This window comes from Martes martes, assembly GCF_963455335.1.
Source record: "Martes martes genome assembly, chromosome: 6".
NCBI lineage: Eukaryota > Metazoa > Chordata > Mammalia > Carnivora > Mustelidae > Martes > Martes martes.
Window position 1 is genome coordinate 41,508,856 of NC_137893.1, and position 25,673 is coordinate 41,534,528.

Below are 25,673 nucleotides of genomic sequence, written 5' to 3' on the forward strand. Positions count from 1 at the left end.
AATTTGATTTCAGTAACACTTTGGAATTTAGAAAATCTAATTTTTCAAATACTTTTGCATGGGCAGAGAACCAAATTTTGTCTCCATGAATTATTTGGAATGGCATTTAAGCCCTTTATGTCTTGTATTAGCCTGATGATATAACTTGTGGCTGGAGGTACAGAGTACAGTATGTAACTGTAACAAATAAAATTGCTACTCAAATTATAACCAGGCAACTGCATAGTGAATCGCCTCTGTGATCTGGCCTTGGTAGTTGCCTTAATATTATGGGTCTATATTATATGTATTTTTGTAGCCTCAGTAGTATTTAGCTTCTTATATTTAGTATTTAGCTGTTCAGATTGGTGCATCTAGAATATCTCCTGATACTTTTATGTGAACATGAACAGAGACTAGTGGAAACCAGTTAATTTCTAATAGTGTGATCCATTAAGCATTATTTACTAATAAATGGAGAAATTAAAAATAATTTAGAACTTGTGCACTTAGATATAATTTTACTTACTACATTTTCTCTATGTGCATGTCTTTCCTAAAAGTACTTAGTTGTGCTGTTAGCCCATTTGTAAATTTAAAATTAATACTTGAGGATCTTTATGGTAAAGTATAATATGTGTGCTGAAAATAAATCATTATAGATTAGGTCTTTCTGTTTCACTAAAATAAATAACAAAATATTTATTGTTCTAGTGGAAATAATATGAAAATAAAAAGAAGATGTTGCTTGCTTTAAAGACAATTTCTAATTTTTGACATATTTTAAATGATAGCTGTTCCGACTACATACTTGGAACTACCAAATAAAATATTTAAATGTGTGTCCACTTTCAGTGACAAAGTTTTGAGAGGAAAATTAGTTTGTACACATTTAAAAAAAAGAAAATTTAAGACCTGGTCATGGGGTGCCTGGCTGGCTCAGTCAGTAGAGCTTGTGACTCTTGAGCTTGGGCTTGTGAGTTTGAGCCTCATGTTGGTTGCAGAGATGACTTAAAAATAACATCTTAAAAAAAAAAAACCCAAAAACCTGGTTCATGCCCTTAAATGGGTCAAACTCTAATTGCTCTGTTAACATGGGAATGCATGAGAGCACAATATGAAATGCAACTGCATGTAAATGGCATGGCATGGGAACATAGGGTTCTTAGGAGGAGGATGACTACTGAAGGTTGACTAATATGGGCAAGAGGAGGGAAACAGCCTGAGCCGGACAGTGCTGACTAATAATTGGTGATAAATCCAGAATTTATTTAACTTCTGGTCACTGGGGAGGTAGGTGCTTAGACCAAAGGAAGAGAATTGTTAGTTGTGGTGCCTGGGTTAAATCTTTTGTTTATATTTTTAAATATGTCAGAGTTTTAATGATCGCTAAGCCTTGAATCTCTGATTTAAATTTTGCATTAATGTCAACTCCTACTTCTTGATTTATTCTTAGGAATTTGTAAGGTAGGGGATCCTTTATCTCTTTTATCTCAGTCTTCTTGAAGTTTAAGGCCATTTGAAATTGCTGAGTCAGTTGGTTAGCCCAGTGGCTTTTGAGGGACTTAAAAGAGCTGTGTTGGAAATACAGTGGTAAGAGTATTTTCTTTCTTTCTTTCTCTTTTTTTTTTTAAGAGAATATTTTCCATAGTGATTTAGAAGGCAGGGAAATGAACATTTGCTATGGAAGGGGAAGCAGACTAAACTTTGGTGAGTGAAAGAGTATAAGAAAGTGAGTGGTGTCACAGCTGACATTACCAAGATATCCCCAAGGGGTTACCCTGCAGGGGGTACTGGAAGACCCTATAGTAATTTGCCCCTCAGTCATTCCCCCAACATTTTATTTCCTATTTTTGGTTATCATTTTGGCTATTAGGTAAACCTTTTTTGGGACTCAGTGAAAGCTTTTACTAAAAGTAGATTATATTAGCGTTAATTCAGTTAGTCTAGATAATATAGTGAGTTTCAAAAGTTGCATAATATAAAATGTGAAAACTAGAGTACTGTGATTGGGATTAACTTGTCATTTGCATAGTCTTTTTCTTCTCTTTCATAGTCCTCTTTGTTCCTTTTACTTGAGTTAGTATTAAGAATATTTCTATAACTAATAAGAGAGGAAAAATCTACTCGAATGTAACTTTTGGACAAGCAGTTTTGTGAAAGTTCCTTTTATCCATGTTTTAAAAATTTTTAAATTTTTTTGTTTGATTTTATCTGTTTGGCTCTTTTTTAAAATTCCTTTAGTCAACATATAGTACATCGTTAGTTTTTGATATAACATTCAGTGATTCATTAGTTGTATATAGTTAGTGCTTATTACATCATGTGCCTGCCTTAATGTCCATCACCCAGTTATCCCATCCCTGACCCACCTCCCTTTCCTCAGTCCTCAGGTTTTTTTCCTGGAGTCTCTCATGGTTTGTCTCCCTCTCTGATTTCTTCCCATTCAGTTTTCCTTCCCTGTTTCTATGATCCTCTGCACTATTCCTTATATTCACATATGAGTGAAACCATATGATAATTGTCTTTCTCTACTTGACTTATTTCACTTCGCATAATACCCTCCAGTTCCATTCATGGCAATGCAAATGGTAGGTATTCATCCTTTCTGATGGCCGAGTAATATTCCATTATATACATGAACCATATCTTCTTTATTCATTCATGTGTTGAAGGACATTTTGGCTCCTTCTACAGTTTGGTTGTTTTGTACACTGCTGCTATGAACATTGGGTACATGTGCCCCTTCTTTTCACTACATCTGTATCTTGGGATAAATACCAGTAGTGCTATTGCTGGGTCATTGGGTAGCTCTATTTTTAACTTCTTGAGGAACCTCCATACTGTTTTCCAGAGTGGCTGTACCAGCTTGTATTCCCATCAACAGTGTAAGAGGATTCCCTGTTCTCCACATCTTTGCCAACATTTGCTGTTTCCTGTCTTGTTAATTTTAGCCATTCTAATTGGTGTAAGGTGGTATCTCATTGTGGGTTTTTTTTTGTTTTGATTTGTTTTTTTTGATTGACAAGAACATTAATTATAGGACATAGGATACAGGATGTTGGAAGGGATAGGAACTGTGGGGAGGACTGGCTCCCCCACCTCAGTTCTGTGGCCAAACCTCTGTACGACCTCTGTACGACTGTGCCTCAGTTTCAGACACCTCTGCCGTGTCAGTTTTTTTAAAGGCCACCTCTGCTGCCCACCTAGGGCCACCCAGGCAGCACTGAGGGCCAGGGGGCTCACAGATGTCTGGTGTGTCCTCCACCTGCTGGGCCTTCACCTTGCGGGGCTGGCTCTCTGGCCCAGAAATTCCAGGGGCACTAAGAATGGGTTCAGGGGCAGACCCCAGCTGCTTGCCAGGCAGACCTTGGTTCACTGGGATGGGCATTCTCCGGAGCATGGGGTGTGGCCTGGCTGGCCTCTTCTTGCCCCTGGGAGCTTGTCCTGGCATCCTTAGCTCTGGGTGCCAGGACCTGCGTGGCTGGGTCTGGCTGAGGGACTGTCAGGTGCATGTACCTATCTGACATGTGTTTAACCAGGGCATCACAGGGCAGGCGGAGCAGCTCCTCGGGAAGTGCCACGAGCAGCTCAAGAACCACCACTGCCTCAACTGTAGTCTCGTTGTGGTTTTGATTTGTGGTTCCCTGATGGCAAGTGATGTGGAGGATTTTTACATGTGTCTGTTAGTGATTTGTATGTCTTCTTTGGAAAAGTGTCTGTTCATGTCTTCTGCCCATTTTACAACAAAGGAAAGAACCAGAGACAGTGTTCTCTGCGTAGAGCTAATTGATAAGGATATAAGTAAGATGTCAGAGATGGAAATTCAGGATAACAATTATAAAGTTAATAGCTAGGCTTGAAAAAAGCATAAATGACAATACAGAATCTCTAAAGGGGGAAATGAGATCTAGTAAGGCCAAACTTAAAAATGCTATGAATGAGATGCAGTCTAAATTGGATGCCCTAATAGCAAGGGTCAGTGAGGTAGAAGAGAGAATAAGTCATCTAGAGGACAGGCTGATGGAAAGAAAAGAAGTTGAGGAAAAGAGAGAAGGACAACTAATAGCTTATGAAGAAAGGCTTTGAGAATTTAATTACTCCTTGAAGTGAACAATGTCAGATTTATCAGGATCCTAGAGGGGGTGGGAGAGAGAGAGGGCTAGAAGGTATATTTGAGCAAATTGTGGCTGAGAACTTCCTTAGTTTTGTGAAGGAGGCAAGCATTCATGTCCAGGAGGCAGAGAAATCCCAAAAATCAACAAAAAGTCTCCCCAAATCAATAAAGATGGCTAAGGAGAGGAGGTTTCTTACATATGGAGGGAGGAACATCAGAATAACATCAGAACTATCCACAGAGACCTGGCAAGCCAAAAAGGGCTGGCAAGACATTTTCATGGCTCTAAATGAGAAGAACATGCAGCCAAGAATACTTTATCCAGCAAGGCTACCACTCAGAATGGAAGGAGAGATAAAGAGCTTCTAGGACAGACAGAAACTGAAAGAATATGTGACTGCCAACCCAGCCCTGAAGGATATATTAAGGGGATTCTGTAAGTGAAGAGCGACCCTAAGACCCTAAGAGCGAAATAGACCAGAAAGTAACAGAGACAGTCTACAGAAGTGCAGGGACTTTACAGGCAATACCGTGGCACTAAATTCATATCTTTCAATAGTTACTCTGAATGTAATTGGGCTGAATGCTCCAACCAAAAGACAGGGTATTAGATTGGATAAAAAAACAAGAACCATCCGTATGCTCCAGACTGAAAGTGAGGGGGTGGAGACCCATTTACCACACTAATGGAACTCAAAAGAGAGCTAGGGTAGCAATTATTATAATTAGACAAATTAGATTTTAAAACAAGGACTGTAGTAAGAGATGTAGAGGGACACTATATTATACTTAAAGGGTCTATCCAACAAGAAGATCTAACAATTGTAAATATCTATGCCCCCAGCGTGGGAGCGGCCAATAATATAAACCAATTAATAAACAATAGTAGGGGACTTTAACACCCCACTCACAGCAATGAACAGGTCATCCAAGGAGAAGATCAACAAAGAAACAAGGGCTTTGAATGACACACTGTTTGGCTTTTCTATTTTTGTTTGCAATTTGAGTGTTAAGGGTGGTTAGAAGTTGTTTAACCCAGCGTTTTACATCATTTATTGTGCATATGAATCACCTGGGGATCTTGTTAAAATGTAAATTTTGATTAGGTAAGTCTGGGGTGAGGCCCAAGATTCTGCATCTCGAAGAAGTTCCCAGGCAATGCCTGTGCTACTAGTCTAAGGACATGTTAAGTAGCAGGACTCTAATCCTTTTTTCAGGATGTTCAACAACCTATACCTAATTATCAGTTGGTGAGCTTTTATTTTTTAATATGACAAAAAAATAATATTTGTTAGTGTAGGAAATATTTTAAAAACTTCTAATTAAATGGCAGTTCATTTTTAATAAGTAGCTTACTTTCTTTATATTAAATCTTTAAGATGTGTCATAAGATTTTTTTCTTCTAACTGTATTGCTTTTGAGGATTTGAAGAAATTGATTTTTTTCAGCTGTGTCTGTGTCCACTTATTGTTTTGGAGTGCTTACATTTTGTTCTTTAGGTGACCATTGAGAAACAAAATTAAGTGAACTTAGTAAGTATTAAAAATACCTATATTAAATTCTAATCTAGTTTTTGAGGTAGAAGCTTCTTGCTATAGAAGTGTAAATCACGTTTCTGTTTATGTAAAGTGACTTATTGTGTACTTTATTTTTAGACATATATGAACTGGAGGAGGTAATATAAGATAAGATGGTAGTGTCTGTATAAATACTTTTTGTTTTTACTTGCATTTACTTGCATTTGAATCCAGCCTGGTTTTTCTTATGCCTTAAGTGCTATAAGGTTTGTTGCAGGACTGGAGGTGGGGTAAATGTGTATGTGTGCTATCATATGTGCACCTGCTACTTGGGGGAAGTGGGATGATGTAAGAACCCTTCCACCCTTTTAAGATTCCATAATTTTCTACTTCTTTATAGTTTGGTGGAAAGGAGGAGGGAACATACTCTAGTCCACTGAAGTGGCAGTTAGCAAGATGCATATTGCTGGTCCTGATTTGATAGTTTTTTCACTAGTTGAAAGTTATGCTTTGATATTCTACCTGTTGGATTTACCTAAACTCTGTTAATTAGTTGATTTTGTAAACTTGTGCATAGCAGGGGACTTTATCAGTCAGCTCTTATTTTATAATAATTACGTTTTTTGGTGAGGGGCATTGGTAAGGGACATATGAACCTCAGTAGGTTTAATTATAATTTAATTTATGCTGTTACTAATTTTTGTTTTAATGAGCTAGATTGTAGAATCAAACATGATTTTTCTATTTTATACGATAGCTTTTGGAGTTATTATATATTTATATTTACCATTATTGTCAGTAAATCTTATGAGACTGTTTAAATACAGTGGAGTATTTTAGGCTCGGGTTTGTTTTTATCATTCTAGTGTTTTGAAAACAAGTTCCTAGACAGATTGAGAGATCCACCTGATTCAGGATTTTAATTTGAGTTCTTGCTCACTCAAGTAGTATACCTTCTGATTTTATAAAACTGGGTGACACCTATTCATGAAAAAATGAATTAAGTAACTATTATAGTTGCTGTCAGCCTTTGTGTAAATATGCTGATAAGCTTGAGTTTGTGGGCTGTGGGTAACCTATATTTATTTATTTTACATTTCAGGGTTTGTGCATTTATTCATTTCTCACTAATCTCCTTAGAAGGGTTGTCTTTTTTCCTGTCTACAAAGTTTTTAATCTAATCTTTTCTGTCCTATCTAAGGTTTGTTTTGTCAATAACCTCAATTCTTTTTTGGATTCTATAAAATACTAGTTGTAGCATTAATAATAATGATACCCAGCTTTAGGTACTATATTTCCTTAGACATAATAACAATAGCTGACATTAAAAAAAAAAAAAGATTTTATTTATTTATTTTAGAGAGAGAGCATGCAAGCTGGGGAAGGGACAGAGGGAAATGGAGAGAAAGAATCTTAAGCAAACTCCACACTGAGGGCAGAGCCCAATGTGGGGCTGATCTCACAACCCTGAGATTATGGCCTGAGCTGAAACCAAGAGTTGGACGCTTAACTGACTGGGTCACCTAGATACCCCAGTAGCTGACATTTTATTACCATGTGCCAAGCACTGTTCTTAACCCTTTATGTGGTAACATGCTTAATTCTCTTCTTCTTTCTTTCTTTTTTTTTTTTTTTTAAGGATTTTATTTATTTATTTGAGAGAAAAAGAAAGAGTGTGCGCATGAGTGGGATGGGGAGGGGCAGAGGGAGAGGGACAAGAAGACTCCTTGTTGAGCAGACTCTGATGTGGGGCTCAGTCCCAGGACTCAGGGATCATGACCTGAGCTAAAGGCAGATGCTTAACCAACTTAAGCCACCCAGGCACCCTAGTTCTTTCTCTTTTTTTTTTTTTTTTAAAAGATTTTATTTATTTATTTGTCAGAGAGAGTGAGCACAGGCAGACAGAGAGGCAGGCAGAGGCAGAGGGAGAAGCAGGCTCCCTGCTGAGCAAGGAGCCCGATGTGGGACTCGATCCCAGGATGATGGGATCATGACCTGAGCCGAAGGCAGCCGCTTAACCAACTGAGCCACCCAGGCGTCCCTCTTTCTCTTTTTTTAAAATGATTTTTATTGTGGTAAAATACATATAACATAAAATTTACCATCTTAACCATTTTTAAAATCAGTGGTATTAAATATTCATAATGTGCAAACATCATTACCTTTCCTCTCTAGAACTCTTTTCATTATGCAAAACTAAAATTCTGTATCCATTAAATGATAGTTTTCCACTCCCCTCTTCCCCCAGCTCCTAGCAACCACCATTCTACTTTCTGTTTTTCTGACTTTTATCACTCTAGGTACCTCATAAAAGTGGAGTCATGCATTATTTTGTCTCTTTGTGATTGACATATATCCTTAGCATAATGTCCTTGAAGTTTATTTATATTGTGCCATATATCAGAATTTCCTTTTTAAAGGCTAAATGATATTCCAGTGTATACCACATTTTCGTATCCATTCATCTGTAAATGGACACTTGGGTTGCTTACACAATTAAGCATTTGTGAATAATCCTGTCATGAAATGAACATAGGTGTACTACCTCATTTAATTCTTTCAAGTACCTTGAGAGGTAGACACTTTTTTTTTTTTTTTTAAGATTTTACTTATTTATTTGACAGACAGAGATCACAAGTAGGCAGAGAGGCTGGCAGAGAGAGGAGGAAGCAGGCTCCCCAAGGAGCAGAGAGCCCTATGTGGGGCTTGATCCCAGGACTCTGGGATCATGACCTAAGCCAAAGGCAAAGGCTTTAACCCACTGAGCCACCAGGCGCCCCGAGTGGTAGACACTTTTGATGAGGAAATTGAGTCTTAGAGCAGTCAAGTGATTTGTGCAAAATCACAGAACTAAGAAGTCTGTCTTGGATGAATGTTCTTAACTACCATAGTAAACTTCCATGTATTTTAGGATAAGGTGGTGTAGTAGTTCAATACATAGGCTTAGAAATAGGCATGCACAAATTTCTGAGCAGTACAAGATGGCAAAGCCAGAAAGGGATAAAGAAGTTGCAAATCTGAAGTTTAAGCATATGCTTAGGAGTTGGACAGTTAGAATCATTATTTGACGAGATTTTTGTTTCTAATCTGTCTGCCTATTTTTTTTAGGGATCTAGATAGCAAGCACTATTGAGTCTGGTAATACAGGCTTCCCCAAGGCCATGATGATAGCATTTGTACCATTGACACATTAAACAAAGTAAGCAGTTTAAATTATATTTTTAATTGTTGGGTGCAACAAATTTGCTCTATGTCTTATTATACACTTGGTTATTTGTATTACATATCATTAATCCTGTGAAATGGGAGGGAGGAATTTAGAAACTGACACTGGGCCTTAGACCTTGCCCAACTTTTATAGTGTTGATTTTTAAGCTTTGCACAATACTCTGAATCTTGCTGGTTGAAGGGGGTGTCTTGAAACAGAAATATCTGTATTTGAAAATTATTAATATCTGTTGATAGAAATAAGCACACATATTTTAATGAGAAATCTTGGAGAATCTGTGATTTTTTTTTTTTTTAATGGTAGATACCATCAGGTCTTCACGATTTACTTGTGATGAATTACCTTAATTAAAAAAAAAAGTTAGAGTCATTTGATAATTTTTCCATAGACTAAGTTTTACCAAGTACCAAGCTTAAACAAAAGAAGATAGATGAACAGAACATAATAGAAAATTTGCTGTATAAGCAACATATAAAACAAAAATGGCTATGGTTAGGTAGAAGACATTTAAATGTTGAGAAGTTGTCTAAATGTTCAGTGGCATGCTTCTGGCTTGCCGTTTAATGTACAATTAACATTCTAAGATCAAAGTCTGGTTAGGCAAATTTGACAGTTAAATTGGTGGGGAAGTGAATGGGCTTTGCAATTTAAAATTAAATAATACATGTCTGTTTAATTACTGTTGTGTGTATGTAAGTGATCACTTAATAGAATGAAGCTGTGGACTTAAAGTGAATTTAAGACCACAAAACCTTAATCATATCTGTTTCATGACCTTAAATTGATGTGATAGGATTTTAAAAAGAACTAATTCTTTTAAAGAAGACTGCTGTGCTTGTCACATCAATAAATCAAAATAAAATTACTTGTTGGGTTGGAATCTTTTATAATGCTAAATGAAAATTTTGATAGGTTTTGGGGTGTCTGGATGGCTCAGTCGTTTAGCATCTTTCTTCAGCTCCAGTCATGATCCTGGGGTCCTGGGATTGAGCATTGCATTGGTTCCCTGCTCAGCAGGAAGCCTGCTTCTACCTCACCCTCTGCCCCTGTTTGTCTTCCCTCTCTCTCTGTGTCTCTCTCCATCAAATAAACAAATAAAATCTTAAAAAATTTTTTTGATAGTTTTTGATGAAGAGAATATGTTAGCACTGTATCTTCATTTCAGTGACTGTTAACAGTAATCAGAAATTTTAAAAAGTTTAGGTGGTTGTGGTGGTATTACTGTATGTATGTGTGTTCTCTTTAATTTGTTAATGTGAAAATAAGAATGATCTTAATGTGAATTTTTTGAATTTCTGGAAGATGAAATAAAGGAAAGCTGTACTTGTCTTTCAAATAGTTTTTCTTTTCAAGGGTTGAAATGTTATTTTGTCACATAAACAGGTAAATAGCTATTAGTTTGAACGTGAAGTTCCTGTGTAGGATTACATTGTTTTATCATCACATATTGTTCCTTTTGTGAAGGTGATGCAAACAGTGATTCTGAAACTCATCAGAAGTCTTTCTCTGAGATTCCTGAACTAACTTTGGCAGACTTTAGGCTGTGTTTCTGTAGAATTCTAGTCTAAATGGTGGTTGGGTTGCCAACCAAGGCTATAAAGTTTGCTTAATTCCTAAGGTACCTCCATTACTGTATTTCAGCTGTGAAAAATGATAAAAGGTACTGTTCCAACACTGGTAACTAACCAAACTATAATTGGAACAAATGCAAGAAGCTTATAAAAAACACTATTTTGACTAGTTTAAAAGTTCTGTGGGGAAAACTGATTTGCTTTTTACAGGATGAGGAATAGAGTGAGAGTATGATGGAGATTGTGAAGGGGACTCTGTGACACTGATTATTTTGTGTAGGTGGATTAAAATCTTAACAACTTCTAAATTTTGCTTGATACAGATGTGTCACTAGCCTTGATCAGAGTTTTCTTAGGTTCATTAATGGAACCATGAGTACATGAGGTGAGAAAGCGGAAAATGTCTTTTATTTAAAATTTTTTTTGTAAAATAGATGTAATATAATTTTTTTTAGGAGTTGAAAGAAAGAGGAAAAATTGGGCTAAAGGAGACATGGATATACTTTGCAAAAGAGATTACCATAGATAAAATTTACTGAGTGGTGAGCTAGTGAGCGAAAAAGGCAAAGTGTGCATTAGCCCCCATGGGGAAGGAAGAAAGCTGGTGTTTGGCAAGTCAGCTGTTCTTGTATTGTTTTTAGAATAAGGTGTGACAGGTGTTGGTTGGTCGGGGGCAGAGGCTGACCACCTGCTGTTATGTCAGGCAGGTTTATAATTGTATCTGGGGAAGTGGCTCTACACTGAATTTTCTATGTAAGAAATTTTAGTATAACTGAATTTTTTCTGTATAGTTTTATAACCTTGAGAATTAGGTTTCGGGTACTTGTGTGGCAATTCTTTTGGTAATAGAGATGAGAAGGAATATAGCTGGTATAGAGGTTTGGCCATGAGTTCTTATGAGAGAAAAGATACAAAGAGAAAGTAAACTCTGGACTTAATGTTATACACTTATCTCTGTTAAAGGACAGGAAATAGACAGCATGTCTCTTGGCATGAAATTATCATATAAAGAGCTAGCTAGTATCATGTAAACCTTGATATTAAGAGTATGTTGGGGAACATAATAGGTTACATCATAGACACGTTTAAATTACTTGAATTTACGTGCTATATAGTGGGCAAAAAGGAAAAAAAAAAAAAACACCAGCATATCTATTAGCATTACATTGACTGTAGGCAGTAGAAATTAACTTTGGCTAATTTAAGGAAAGAATACTTAGAACCAGGGGCGCCTGGATGCCTCAGTGGGTTAAGCCTCTGCCTTTGGCTCAGGTCATGATCTCAGGGTCCTGGGATTGAGCCCTACATCGGGCTCTCTGCTCAGCAGGGAGCCTGCTTCCTGCTCCCCCCTCCCCCGCCCCTGCCTGTTGCTCTGCCTACTTTTGATCTCTCTCTCTCTGTCAAATAAACAAATAAAATCTTAAAAAAAAAAAAGAATACTTAGAACCAGTCTGGGAAAATGGATAGGAATCAAGGCAGCCAGGTATGAAGGACCAGAGCCAAGATCAGGCACAGGAACACTTTGAGTAGGAAGCCACCGCTGACACTTGCTGACAGTGACTCTGCTGTTGCTCTGAATAATTTTTCAGCAATTCCAGGAGAGGCCTTTTGACTTTCAATATGGAAATGAAAATTTCCGTATCCATATTTAAAATGATATCTGTCACTTTGGCCAATCCAAATCATTACGCCTTCCTCCTTAAATGCTTCATGGCTCAGTAAATAAGGTACATCCAGTTACTTATGCCAGATGGGAAGTCATCCTTGACTTCTATTCTTTCAGCCCCATATCTAATCAATAGCATATTGTTCTCTCAATCTGCCTCTTTTATTTTTTTTGTATTATTTATTTATTTTTCTGAATGTATTGTTTGCTTCAGGGGTACAGGTCTGTGAATCATCAGTCTTACACAATTCACAGCACTCACCATAGCACATACCCTCCCCAGTATCCATAACCCAGCCACCCTATCTCTGGTACCCCCCAGCAACCCTCAGTTTGTTTCCTGGGATTAAGAGTCTCTTATGGTTTATCTCCCTCCCTGGTCCCATCTTTCATTTTTTCCCTTCCCTTACCCCCTCTGCTCCCCACCCTGCCTCTCAAATTCCTCCTATCAGAGATACCATATGATAATTGTCTTTTTTTGATTGACTTATTTTGCTTAGCATGATACCCTCTAGTTCTATCCACATTGTTGCAAATGGCAAGATTTCATTTTTTTGATGGCTGCATAGTATTCCATTGTGTATAGATACCACATCTTCTTTATTCATTCATCTGTTGGTGGACATCTGTTGGAGGTTCTTTCCATAGTTTGGCTATTGTGGACATTGCTGCTATAAACATTGGGGTGCAGGTGCCCCTTTGGATCACTACATTTGTATCTTTGGTTTAAATACCTAGTAGTGCAGTTGCTGGGTCAGGGTAGTTTTATTTTCAACTTTTTGAGGGACCTCCATACTGTTTTCCAGAGTGGCTGCACCAGCTTGCATTCCCACCAACAATCTAAGAGGGTTCCCCTTTCTCCGCATCCTCGCCAACACTTGTCACTTCCTGACTTGTTAATTTTAGTCATTCTGACTTATGTGAGGTGGTATCTCACTGTGGTTTTGATTTGTATTTCCCTGCTGGTGAGTTGTCAGTCTGCCTCTTAAATACCTTGAGTTTATCCAGTTATCTCTAAGTCATCTTTGCAGCTTGTAGTCCCATTGGTATAGGACAGAAGCTTCATATTATCTCTGGTCTACACATTGGTTCCTACCCTGTAGGACTCTACATTATGTGGGAGTGAACTTTAAAAAATATGGGTCAGATTATGCTTCAGTGGTCTGCCTTTTATTTACCTATCATTTCTCAGCTCTGGTTGACCGTTTTAAACCATGATGGCAGACTGGGACTCTGCAAACTGCATTTCTCCGTTGCCAGCTTGCTTCCTATTGGGTTTTACCACTGCGACCCCTGGGGGGCATTTGGGAGGTAAGAGAAAGGACGTCTGTTTCTAGTTTCTTCATACCTCCAGCAGCCAACAATAACCATTGCTTCATTCTCCAGCTTCTTTTGGCACTCCCAGTGCCAGCCTTGCTGCTCCCTCTCCCAGGTACCAGTTTCTGGGCCGTGCATTCTAGGTAGATGGAGTGCCACTTGCATCTCTTCCTCACCCACCCCCACTGGGCTGTGTCCCCTTAGCAGTTCGAGCACCCTCTTGCTTGTGCCTCTTTCTTAGGGATTCAAACTTGAGTTGCAGGGCTCCTCTCCTTGGAGGCCAAGGTGTCAACCATGTGGTTCCAACTCCTTAGAGGTTTGAACCCCAAACTCCATGGACCTCCTCCTCTCTTCCAGGCATAGCCCCATAATACCCTTCCTCTAGGCATCTAGCTTCTCATAACACACCTCTTCCATTTTGTTCCCCCAGCCCTTTGGTGGTGGTAGTACTTCTTGCAGTTATTAATCTCTTGATTCCCTTAGCCTTCCCTTTTTACCTTTTCAGCTTTTCAGTATCTGTGTAACCAGGTTCCTGTATTAAATCAGTGTTTGAATTACCCGTATGGTTTCTGTTTGTCTCATTTAAGAGGTTTTCCGTTTTCTAGTAATAAAGTTGAAAAAAAGATTTTCATTAATTCCTAAGTTTGGAACTACTTCTCTAGTCTCAAGCCATGCCATGCCCTCCTCCCCCACTTTCTTAGGGGTGGGTAGGGGCAGAGGAAAGAGAGAGAATCTTAAGCAGGCTCTACACCCAGCGTGGAACCCCACAACCTGACCTGAAATCAGGAGTTGGTTGCTTAACCAACTGAGCCACCCAGGCACCCTCCCTCTTTTTCTCTTTATGCTTCAGTATTCTGAATTTTTTTTTAGTTGCCAGAACACGCACATTCAGTTTTTGTCTCAAAAGATAGTGCACCTGGTAGACTGTACCACGCTCTGATTATCAGCAGCCCCACCTACCTTTCCTTCACCCTCCCACCCCATAGCAGTTGCTTGGTTAACTCTCACATACGGCAGGCCGGAGGCAGTATGCTGTAGAGGTTGTAGAGATATGCTGTTGCCTAGATTTTAATATCAACTCTGTTATTTTGCTGGCTTTATGATCTTAGGCAAGTTACTTAATACATGTTTCAGTTTCCTCACCTGGAAAATGGGGATGATTTACCTACATGATTGGGTTACTGTAAGGCTTAAATATGTTACTGTAAAGTACTCTGAACACTGCTCTCCATATAGTCATTGCTCAGTAAGTGATAATAACCTGCTGTTATTATCAGCTACATGAGAATCCTTCTGGGATACTTTTCTCGATCTCCATACTCTGACAGGTTCCACCTTTTGTATGCTCCTGTAGCGTCATGTCCTTCACCTTTTCCATATTTAACTATGCTTGAGGTTACTTGTTTAGTGTCTTGCCAGCATATAATGGTATATGGGATAATTACTTTTTTTTTTAAACATCTGGCTGCTTTCAGAGACTTTGGAGTGATGTGGAATATTTTTACCTTCCTTATCTTCTCTCCCTAACACGAAAAACTCCTTATTTTTCATAGATATCATATAATAAAAGAACACATGATTTGGAATAACTGGAGTTGAAACCAAATAAATCATATCCCACAAACTTTTGTTCAAAAGCCTGAAAATTTAAATGTGCCAGAAGAATCCCTGAATACCAACTGCTAAATAATTTTTCTAGTATCTCTGCAGATGGAAGCTGTGTTTCCCACGAGCAATCCTTTATATTGAATTCTATCTTCTAAAGTCTTTTTTTCCCTTGATCTTTTTAAATCTTTTTACAGTAGGGGCACCTGGGTGGCTCAGTTGGTTAAGAGTCTGTCTTTGGCTCAGGTCATGATACCGGGGTCCTAGAATCCAGCCCAATATGATGCTTCCTGCTCAGTGGGGGTCTGCTTCTCTCATTCCCTCTACCCTCCCTGCTGTTTGTGCTCACACTCTCTCTCTCAAATAAATAAAACCTTAAAAAAATGTTTACAGTAAGTGTACACAGACAGTATTTTCTTTAATATTCTACTTGAAGTAAAAAGAAAGGTTTGATAGTTATATATATATGTATATATATATATAAAAATGAATGATATACGTCCTATATATAATGTGTTAAAAGTATGAATATGAAATAAACAGTTATGGTAGGAAAAACAACTATGCCACACCTTGGGATTGAATATTTATTCAGTTTCAGCATTATATTTAATTCTGAGCTTCTGAGCAGCCAGTGAAAAGGGAAATATAATTTTTGTCATCATATGAGCAGAAGAGCATTTCTTTTTTTGAATTTTAAAATGTATTAGCCTAATTCAGCTGTCCTAAAACTGTGAATATGGAGCACTAATTCTGCTGAATACTAACAGGTATCAGGATTAAGTTTGAAGATAATGGGCTAAATAAGATAAACAGACTTCTCATTTTCTTTTTTCTTTTGTTAAAAGTTTTTTTATTTTAATTCCAGTGTAGTTAACATACAGTGTTATATTAGTCTCAGGTGTATAGTATAGTGATTCAACAATTCTATACATTACTCAGTGTTCATCATGGTTAAGTGTACTCTTTATTTATTTATTTTTTAAAAAATATCTTATTTATTTATTTGACAGAGAGAGAGATCACAAGTAGCCAGAGAGGCAGGCAGCAAGAGAGAGAGAGAGAGAGAGAGAGGGCGAGCGAGGGAGGCAGGCTCCCTGCCGAGCAGAGAGCCCGATGCAGGGCTCGATCCCAGGACCCTGGGATCATGACCTGAGCCGAAAGCAGAGGCTTTAACCCACTAAGCCACCCAGGTGCCCCAAGTGTACTCTTTTATCCCCATCCCCTATTTCACCCATCCCTTCATCCGCTTTCCCTCTGGCAACCATCCTTTTGTTCTCTATAGTTAAGAGTCTGTTTTTTGATTTATCTCTCTCTCACCCCCCCCCCACCTTTTTTTGTTTTGGTTTTTAAATTCCACATATGAATGAAATCATGATATATGTCTTTCTCTGACAGACTTATTTCACTTAGCATTATATACTGCCTTGCTCCATCCAAGATGTTGCAAATGGCAAGATTTCATTCTTTTTTTATGGCTGAATATTTTTCCAGTATATATATATATATATATATATATATATATATATACACACACACACACCACATCTTTATCCATTCATGTTTCAGTGGACTTTCGGTCTGCTTCCATGATTTGGCTGTTGTAAATAATGCTTCAGTAAACATTGGGGTGCATGCATCCTTTAGGCTTAGGGTTTTGTATTCTTTGGATAAATACCCAGTACTGCCATTACTGGATTGTAGAGTAGTTCTATTTTTAATTTTTTGTGGAACATCCATACTATTTTCTGGAGCAGCTGCACAGTTTGCATTCCCACCACCAGTGCAGGAAGATTCCTCTTTCTCCATATCCTTGCCAACGTTGTTTATTGTGTTGTTGTAGCCATTTTGATTAAGTGTGAGGTGATATTTCATTGTAGTTTGATTTGCATTTCCCTGATGATGAGTGATCTTGAGCACCTTTTTGTATGTCTGTTGGCCATCGTATGTCTTGTTTGAAGAAATGTCTGTTCAAGTCTTCTGCCCATTTTTAAGGATTATTTATTTTTTGGGTGTTGAGTTGTGTAAGTTCTTTATATATCTTGGATATTAACTCTTTATCAGTTATGTCATTTGCAAATATCTTCTCCCATTCAGTAGGTTGTCTTTTAGTTTTGTTGATTGTTTCCTTCACTGTGAAGAAGCTTTTTATTTTGATGCAGTTACAATAGTTTATTTTTGCTTTTTTCCCTTTGCCTCAGGAGACTTATCTAGAAAAATGTTGCTATGGCCAATGTCAGAGAAATTGCTGCCTATGCTCTCTTTTAAGGTTTTGATGATTTCCTGTCTCACATTTAGGTCTCTCATTGATTTCGAATTTATTTTTGTGTATGGTGTAAGGAGGTGGTCCAGTTTCATTCTTTTGCATGTAGCTGTCCAGTTTTCCCAACACCTTTGTTGAAGAGACTATCACCCGTTGCATATTCTTGTCTCTTTTGTTATGAATTAATTGACCATATAATTGTGGGTTTGTTTCTGGGTTTTCTGTTCTGTTCCATTGATCTATGTGTCTGTTTTTGTGCCAGTACCATACGGTTTTGATAAGTGCAGCTTTGTACTATGACTGGAAGTCTGGAATTGTGATGCCTCAAGGTTTGTTTTTCTTTTTCAAGATTGTTTTGGCTATTTGGGGTCCCCATACAAGTTTTAGGATTATTCGTTGTAGTTCTGTGAAAAATGACATTGGTATTTTGCTAGGTGTATTATTAAATCTGTAGCTTGCTTCTTTCATCAGTGTTTTAGAGTATACTTAACAGTTCCAGTAGTTTTTTGGTGGAGTCTCTTGGGTTTTCTACAGAGTATCATGCCATCTGCAAATAATGAAAGTTTTACTTCTTTAGTAATTTGGATGTCTTTTTGTTGTCATAAAGAAACTTCTTACATGTTTTCTCATAACCTTAAGTATTCTTAAAATGTATCTTGACTTTCTAAGAGAAAGATAGTTTCCTTAATTCATTTCGCCATTAAATGCTTTTTAAAGTAAATATTAAGCTTTGCAAAGTGCTGGCCTAAGTCGGTGAACAACTTGATGGATTATGTCTTCAGTAACATTTTTGCAGAAGATATCACAATTGCTTTTTATTTGACCTTTCCTTATGTTGATTTAACTTTTCTTTGAAACATAATCCAGGGGAAGGCTAACTTCTTCCAAGAAATCTAGATTCTCCCTATCCACCTGGAGTTGCTGCTTTTGAAAAGCACATGCAGGAATACTTTAGGGGCTAAGTATTTCTGTTGTCTGCCTGCCTGCTGGCTGACCTGGCAGTAGGTCTAGGAGTCTCTCAGAGGCACGGTCATTCTAAACTGAGGCTGATTATATTTTTCCTAGTGTAACCTGACTCTCCAGGACCCACACCTACTAAGGCTACCACTGTTTCAATATGTAGCAAGGGCCTGAGCGCTCCACCTCCTCCCCAGGGACCTGCTGGGACTAATTATTTTGAAAACACTAGTAACAGCATGCTTCCAGTTTAATTCCCAGATGTAAGCTCTTTTGGTCTTCTTTGCTGCTCTTCAAACTGTTTGTCACATACTTCTTGTACCTTAATCAGCTCTCCCATTTCTCCTCTCCTGTTCTAAACATGTCTATTTGCTCTTTAGAACACTTGTTTACGCCAGATAAATTATCCTCTGTTACATTAGCCTCTGCTTGTTAACTTCCATTGATTCATTTAATGTTTCATTTAATGTTTCTTCTACCCCCTGGCCTTAACTTGACTGAGGTACATCTTTCAGTTGTTGCTTCTTTTTTCTGAAATGCCTTGTGGGCCCAAGGTTGGGCGAGACCGGTCAGCCTTCTCCGTTTTCAGTGGTACATCCAGACTTTTATTCCTCCATTCTTTCAATTATCAGCAAGTAAGAACAACTTAAAATAAAATTCCATTCTTTTGGGTCTTACGCCCTTTAACTTTCTTACTCATTCCTGTCAGTTTTCTCTCATTTGAAAATTTTGGTACCTGGTATCATCTTTTCACCCCCAATCTTGCCATTATTCATTTGGTAGCATAGCCTATTCATCTGTAATTTCCTCAGCTTGAATCCATTTGGACTTTATTTTTATATGTACTGCGTGAAGTACAGCTCCATTCTTGGTGATCCACTGGTGGGGAAGCAGTGACGGTAACTTGACCATTTGAGGGAATGATGCATTTTAAAGTACATAACCCTCCCCATAAATTGATTGGATCTAAGAAGATAAGGGCTGATAAAAATTCTCAGGAATGTTTAAAATGTTTTGTGTTTAATATGTTTTAAAAATTTTAATTTTATAGGAATGAATGAGAATTGTACTTGAAATGGTGATATCTGGCTATATTATAATCTTGATTCAAAGAGAGGGGTTAGCTCTTTTGCTAACTGTAGTGCGGTAGAAAGAGCGTTGGATAATTTGAAGTCCAGCCATTTGCCAGGCAGTTACTTTCTTTTTTCCTACTGCAAAGTGGAGAGTAATAACTAATTCATAAAGTTGTTGGGCTAATAAAATACAATAATTCCATGTAAGTGTATGTGTGTTTTGTAAACATTGATGTTTAAGATTTAATAAAAATTAGAGAACTATTCTCTCCTAAGGTAGGTCATAAGATTGCACTTCAACATCACATTGTCTGCATAAAAAACTTTGATTATCTATACCCTGTGTGTTTTTATAGGAAAATAAATTCTTTTAAAAAAGTATTTGTTATTTGTGGTACTTTAATCTGAATGATAATTGTTGGGGTTAGGAGACTCCAGTGAACATTATTCTGTGTAGTTATTGTAAGTCTAAGGAAAAGTAATTTATTTCTTAGGATCCTTCACTTGAATTATACTATTAATATTATCTTTTTAATGTTTAATCTACAGGTATATGATGTTGATTGATGGCACAAATGAAGTTTTTATGATTGATAGAGATAATTCAGTGTTTCATGTTTCAAATCTGGAATTTCCATTTCGTAAAGATCTCCGTATACATTTATCAAATACTCTCTTGGATGGGGTAAGTCATATATATATATACACACACACATATATATATATGTATATATATTTTTTTAAGTTAGACACGCTATTTTTCTTTTTCTTGCAAGTAAAAAAAAAATTTTTTTTCAGAGTAGGGAGGGTCAGAGGGGAAGGGAGACAAAGAATCTTAAGCAGGATCCAGTTAAGCGTGGGCTCGAAGTGGGGCCCAATCTCAAGCCTGAGATCATGACCCGAGCCGAAATCAGGATTTGGACACTAAACCGACTAAAGGCTCCCCTAAATGTGTATTTTTATTAAGTCAATGGGAAACTTATAACCTAGTTTTTTAAATTTTTTTTAAGGTATAATTGATATATAAAGAAAATAATCCAGTTTCTTATTAGGATGTTAAGTTTTATTTATCTCTTACCTTCACTTACTCTCACTTGATCATTGTCTTGGCTATGGGAATAAGTGAACAAAATTAAATCTTAATTTTTTTTGCTCCTTGTGGTTGAAAATAATAGTTCTTGTTGAAAAAGACTACTTTTATTTTATTCTTTTACTTGTCAATTGAATTTTAATTATGTGATACAACATATCACATTTTCCCTTGGCTCTTCAGCTATATGAACTAATTAATAGTTCTTGTTTAAAGAGAATTATGCCTTTGACATCAACCACTATACTTTTACATTTGAATTTTAAAAGCTGGTAAGAATTTTCCATTTTTCTTTTCTTTAAAGATTTTATTTATTTATTTGACATAGAGAGAGACAGCCAGAGAGGGAACATAAGCAGGGGGAATGGGAGAGGGAGAAGCAGGCTTCCTGTTGAGCAGGGAGCCTGATACAGGGCTTGATCCCAGGACTCTGGGATCATGACCTGAGCTGAAGGCAGATGCTTAATGACTTAGCCACCAGGCATCCCTGGATTTTCCCATTTCAGAAAATATATTTAATAATCATAAAATTACTTGATTAAAAATATTTTAACTTTCTCCCATATAAGCAGCTTTCTTCTTCCCAATTCTGAGAATATCTGTTCATTATAAATAAAAATTAAAATAATATAGAATATTAGGAAAAAGCTGGTGAAAATCACTAGAACTACTATTGGAGTAACTTATATTATCATTTTGATGAACATTATTCCAGACTTTTCTCTGTGACATAGTGTTCAATCTTCCGTCTATTCCTGTGGAATGTAATATTCATATTAATAATAGAAACTCAGAACATAGATTCTTTAGTGTAGTTGGGATCCTTTATAGTCCAATAAGATTCTAAATAATCTTGGAACCTCTGCCTCTTTGAAAGTGAGTGCTCTGGTGAAATATGTATACACATGTGTAGTTAAATATTTTGTATGAAAAGAACCAAATGGTACATGTGTTTTGTAACTTGTCTTTTTCTCCTCATGTAGAAATTTGATTTGAATGTCTTTCTCACATAAATGTCTGAATGGTATAACATTGTATATGTAAACACCATAATTACTGGGGTATCCAAACTATCTTGGCTGTGAAAATTGTAGTAGTTGCTCTTTAAAAATATGACCCATCTCAATAACCCAACCTCAACCTAGGGAATGAGACTCTCCCAGGAACCAGAGTCATCTGTACTTTTAATAAGTGCCCAAGTAATCAGTCAAGTTTAAGAAATAGTTCTGTAATTTATTTAAACAGTCCTCTTTTGGTGAACATTTTTTTTTAGGTTTTTATTTTTATTTTTTTTAATTGGAAGACACTTAAATGCATATCCTTATACATTTTTCCTTTTACAATTGTGCAGTTTTTTTAAACATTAAAAAATTTTTTTTAAATTTCGTTAATGTATAATGTATTATTGGTTTCAGAGGTACAGGTCTGTGATTCATCAGTCTTATATAATACCCAGTGGTCATTACATCACATGCCCTCCTTAGTGTCCATCACCCAGTTACTGCATTCCCTCCTCCACTCCCCCTTACAGGGATCCACAGTTTGTTTCCTCTGACTAAGTGTCTCTTTTTTTTAATATTTTTTTTATTTTTTATTTTTTAGATTTTATTTATTTATTTGACAGACAGAGATCACAAGCAGGAAGAGAGGCAGGCAGAGAGACAGAGAGGAGGAAGTAGGCTCCCTGTCAAGCAGAGAGCCCCATGCGGGACTCGATCCCAAGACCCCGAGATCATGACCTGAGCCGAAGGCAGAGGTTTAATCCACTGAGCCACCCAGGCGTCCCCTGACTAAGAGTCTCTTATGATTTGCCTCCCTGTCTGGTTTTGTCTTGTTTTTTTCCACTCTTCCACTATGATCCTCTGTTTTGTTTCTTAATTCTACATATCAGTGAGATGATATGATAATTGTCTTTCTCTGATTGACTTATTTTGCTTAGCATAATACCCTCTAGTTCCATCCACATCATTGCAAATGGCAAGATTTCATTTTTTTTGATGGCTGAGTAGTATTCCATTGTATATATATATATACCACATCTTCTTTATCCATTCATCTGTTGATGGACATTTAGGCCCTTTCCATAGTTTGGCTATTGTGGACATTGCTGCTGTAAACACTGGGGTGCAGGGTGTCCCTTTGGGTCACTACATTTTTATCTTTGGGGAAAGTACCCCCAGCAGTGCAATTGCTGGGTTGTAGGGTGGCTCTATTTTCAACTTTTGGAGGAACCTCCATAGCATTTTCCAGAGCAGCTGCACTAGCTTGCATTCCCACCATCGGTGTAAGAGGGTTCCCCTTGCTTTGTGTCCTCACCAACATCTGTCATTCTCTGACTTGTTAATTTTAGCCATTCTGGCTGGTGTGAGGTGTTTTCTCATTGTGCTTTTGATTTGTATTTCCCTGGTGCTGAGGGATGTTGAGCACCTTTTCGTGTGTCTGTTGGCCGTTTGGATGCTTGCTTTGAAGAACTGTCTGTTCATGCCTTATGCCCATTTCTTGATTGGATTATTTGTTCTTTGGGTGTTGAGTTTGATAAGGTATTTATAGATATTGGGTACTAGCCCTTTATCTGATATATCATTTGCAAATATCTTCTCCCGTTCTGTCGGTTGTCTTTTGGTTTTATTGACTGTTACCTTTTATTTTGGGGCACCTGGGTGGTCCAGTGGGTTTAGCCTCTGCCTTCGGCTCAGGTCATGATCTCAGGGGCCTGAGATTGAGCCCCACATTGGGCTCTATGCTCAGCAGGGAGCCTGCTTCCCCCTCTCTCTCTGCCTGCCTCTCTGCCTATTTGTGATCTCTGTCTTCAAAATAAATAAATAAAATCTTTAAAAAAAAAAAGCTTTTTATTTTGATGAAGTCCCAATAGTTCATTTTTGCCTTTGTTTCCCGTATCTTCAGAGATGTGTCTAACAAGAAGTTGCTGCGGCCGAGGTTACAGAGGTTGCTGCCTGTGTTCTTCTCTAGGATTTTGATAGATTCCTGTCTCACGTTTAGGTCTTTTATCCATTGTGAATCTATTTTTGTGTATGGTGTAGGGAAATAGTACAGTTTCATTCTTTTGCTTGTGGCTGCCCAATTTTCCCAGTACCAGTTATTGAAGAGACTGTCTTTTTCCATTGGCTATTCTTTCCTGCTTTGTTGAAGATTAGTTTACCACAGAGTTGAGGGTCCATTTCTGGGTTCTCTGTTCTGTTCCATTGATCTTTGTGTCTTTTTTGGTGCCAGTACCATGATGTCTTGATAATTGCAGCTTTGTAATAGAGCTTGAAGCCAGGCATTGTGATGCCTCCAGTTTTGGTTTTCTTTTTTAGCATTCCTCTGGCTATTCAAGGTCTTTCCTGGTTCCATACAAATTTTAGGATTATTTCTTCCAGTTCTGTGAAAAATATCGACGATATTTTGATATGGATTGCATTGAATGTATAGATTGCTCTAGGTAGCATAGCCACTTTAACAATATTTGTTCTTCCAATCCATGAGCATGGAATGTTTTTCCATTTCTTTGTGTCTTCCTCCATATCTTTCATGAGTGTTCTATAGTTCTCTGAGTACATGTCCTTTGCTTCTTGGGTTAGGCTTATTCCTAGGTATCTTATGGTTTTGGATGCAATTGTAAGTGAGATCGATTCCTTAATTCCTCGTTCTTGTGTCTCATTGTTATTGTATAGAAACGCAAGTGATTTCTGTGCATTGATTTTATATTCTGCCACTTTGCTGAGTTCCTATATGAGTTATAGCCATTTGGTTGTGGAAGCTTTGGGTTTTCCACATAGAATATCATGTCATCTGCAAAGAGTGAGAATTGGACTTCTTCTTTGCTGATTTGGATGCCTTTTATTTTTTATTTTTTTGTCTGATTGGTGAGACTAGGACTTCTAGTACTATGTTGAACAACAGTGGTGATAGTAGACATCCCTGCTGTGTTCCTGACTTTAGGGGAAAAGCTCTCCGTTTTTCCGCATTGAGAATGATATTCACTGTGGGCTTTTCATAGATGGCTTTTATGATATTGAGGTATGTTCCCTCTATCTCTACACTCTGAAGAGTTTTTTTTTTTTTTTTAAAGATTTTATTTATTTATTTGACAGAGATCACAAGTAGGCAGAGAGGCAGGCAGAAAGAGAGAGGAGGAAGCAGGCTCCCTGCCGAGCAGAGAGCCCCATGCGGGGCTTGATTCCAGGACCCTGGGATCATGACCTGAGCTGAAGGCAGAAGCTTTAATCCACTGAGCCACCCAGGCACCCCTACACTCTGAAGAGTTTTAATAAAAAAAGGGTGCTGTACTTTGTCAAATGCTTTTTCTGCATCTATTGAGAGGATCATATGGTTCTTGTCCTTTCTTTTATTTATGTGGTATATCACATTGATTGATTTACGGATGTTGAACCTTTGCAGCCCAGGAATAAATCCCATTTGGTCACAGTGACTAATCGTTTTAATGCACCATTGGTCCTATTGTCTGGTATGTTGGTGAATATTTTTCCATCCATGTTCATCAGGGGTATTGGTCTGTAATTCTTTTTGATGGGGGTCATTGTCTGGTTTTGGAATCAAGGTAATACTGGCCTACAGAAAGAATTTGGAAGTTTTCTTTCCATTTCGATTTTTTGACACTGCTTCAGAAGAAGAGGTTTTAATTCTTCTTTAAATGTTTGGTAGAATTCCCCTGGGAAGCTGTCTGTCCCTGGGTTCTTGTTTGTTGGGAGATTTCCTTGAAATCAATTTCCTTGCTGATTATGGGTCTGTTCAGGTTTTCTATTTCTTTCTTTTTCAGTTTTGGTAGTTTATACATCTCTAGGAAAGCATCCATTTCTTCCAGATTGCCTAATTTGTCGACATATTATTGCTGATAATATGGTCTTATCATTGTTCGTATTTCTTTGGTGTTAGTTGTGATCTCTCTTTCATTCATGATTTTATTTATTTGGGTCTTTTCTCTTTTGTTTTTGATAAGTCTGGCCAGGGATTTATCAGTCTTATTAATTCTTTCAAAGAACCAGATCCCAGTTTCATTGGTCTATTTTACTGGTCTTTTTGTTCCTATTTCATTGATTTCTGTTCTAATCTTTATTATTTTTCTTCTCCTGCTGGGTCTAGGCTTTATTTGCTATTCTTTCTGTAGGTCCTTCAGGTGGAAGTTTAGGTTGTGTAGTTGAGATCTTTCTTGTTTCTTGAGAAAGGCTTGTAGTGCTATATATTTCCCTCTTAGGGCCGCTGATGATGCATCCCAAAGATTTTGAACAGTTGTGTTTCATTTTCATTTGTTTCCATGAATTTTTTAAA

At 37.5% G+C, this 25,673-nt stretch overlaps 1 protein-coding gene across 3 annotated transcripts in view; it reads left to right on the forward strand.

The window, feature by feature from the left end:
* Nucleotides 1-25,673, forward strand: part of RNGTT (RNA guanylyltransferase and 5'-phosphatase) — a 328,397-nt gene that overhangs the window by 68,425 nt on the left and 234,299 nt on the right. For all 3 annotated transcript variants that reach the window (XM_080807179.1, XM_080807180.1, XM_080807181.1), the window contains exon 9: nucleotides 19,844-19,979. In XM_080807179.1, the coding sequence (XP_080663305.1) occupies nucleotides 19,844-19,979 (136 nt within the window). The remainder of the gene's footprint in view (nucleotides 1-19,843; nucleotides 19,980-25,673) is intronic.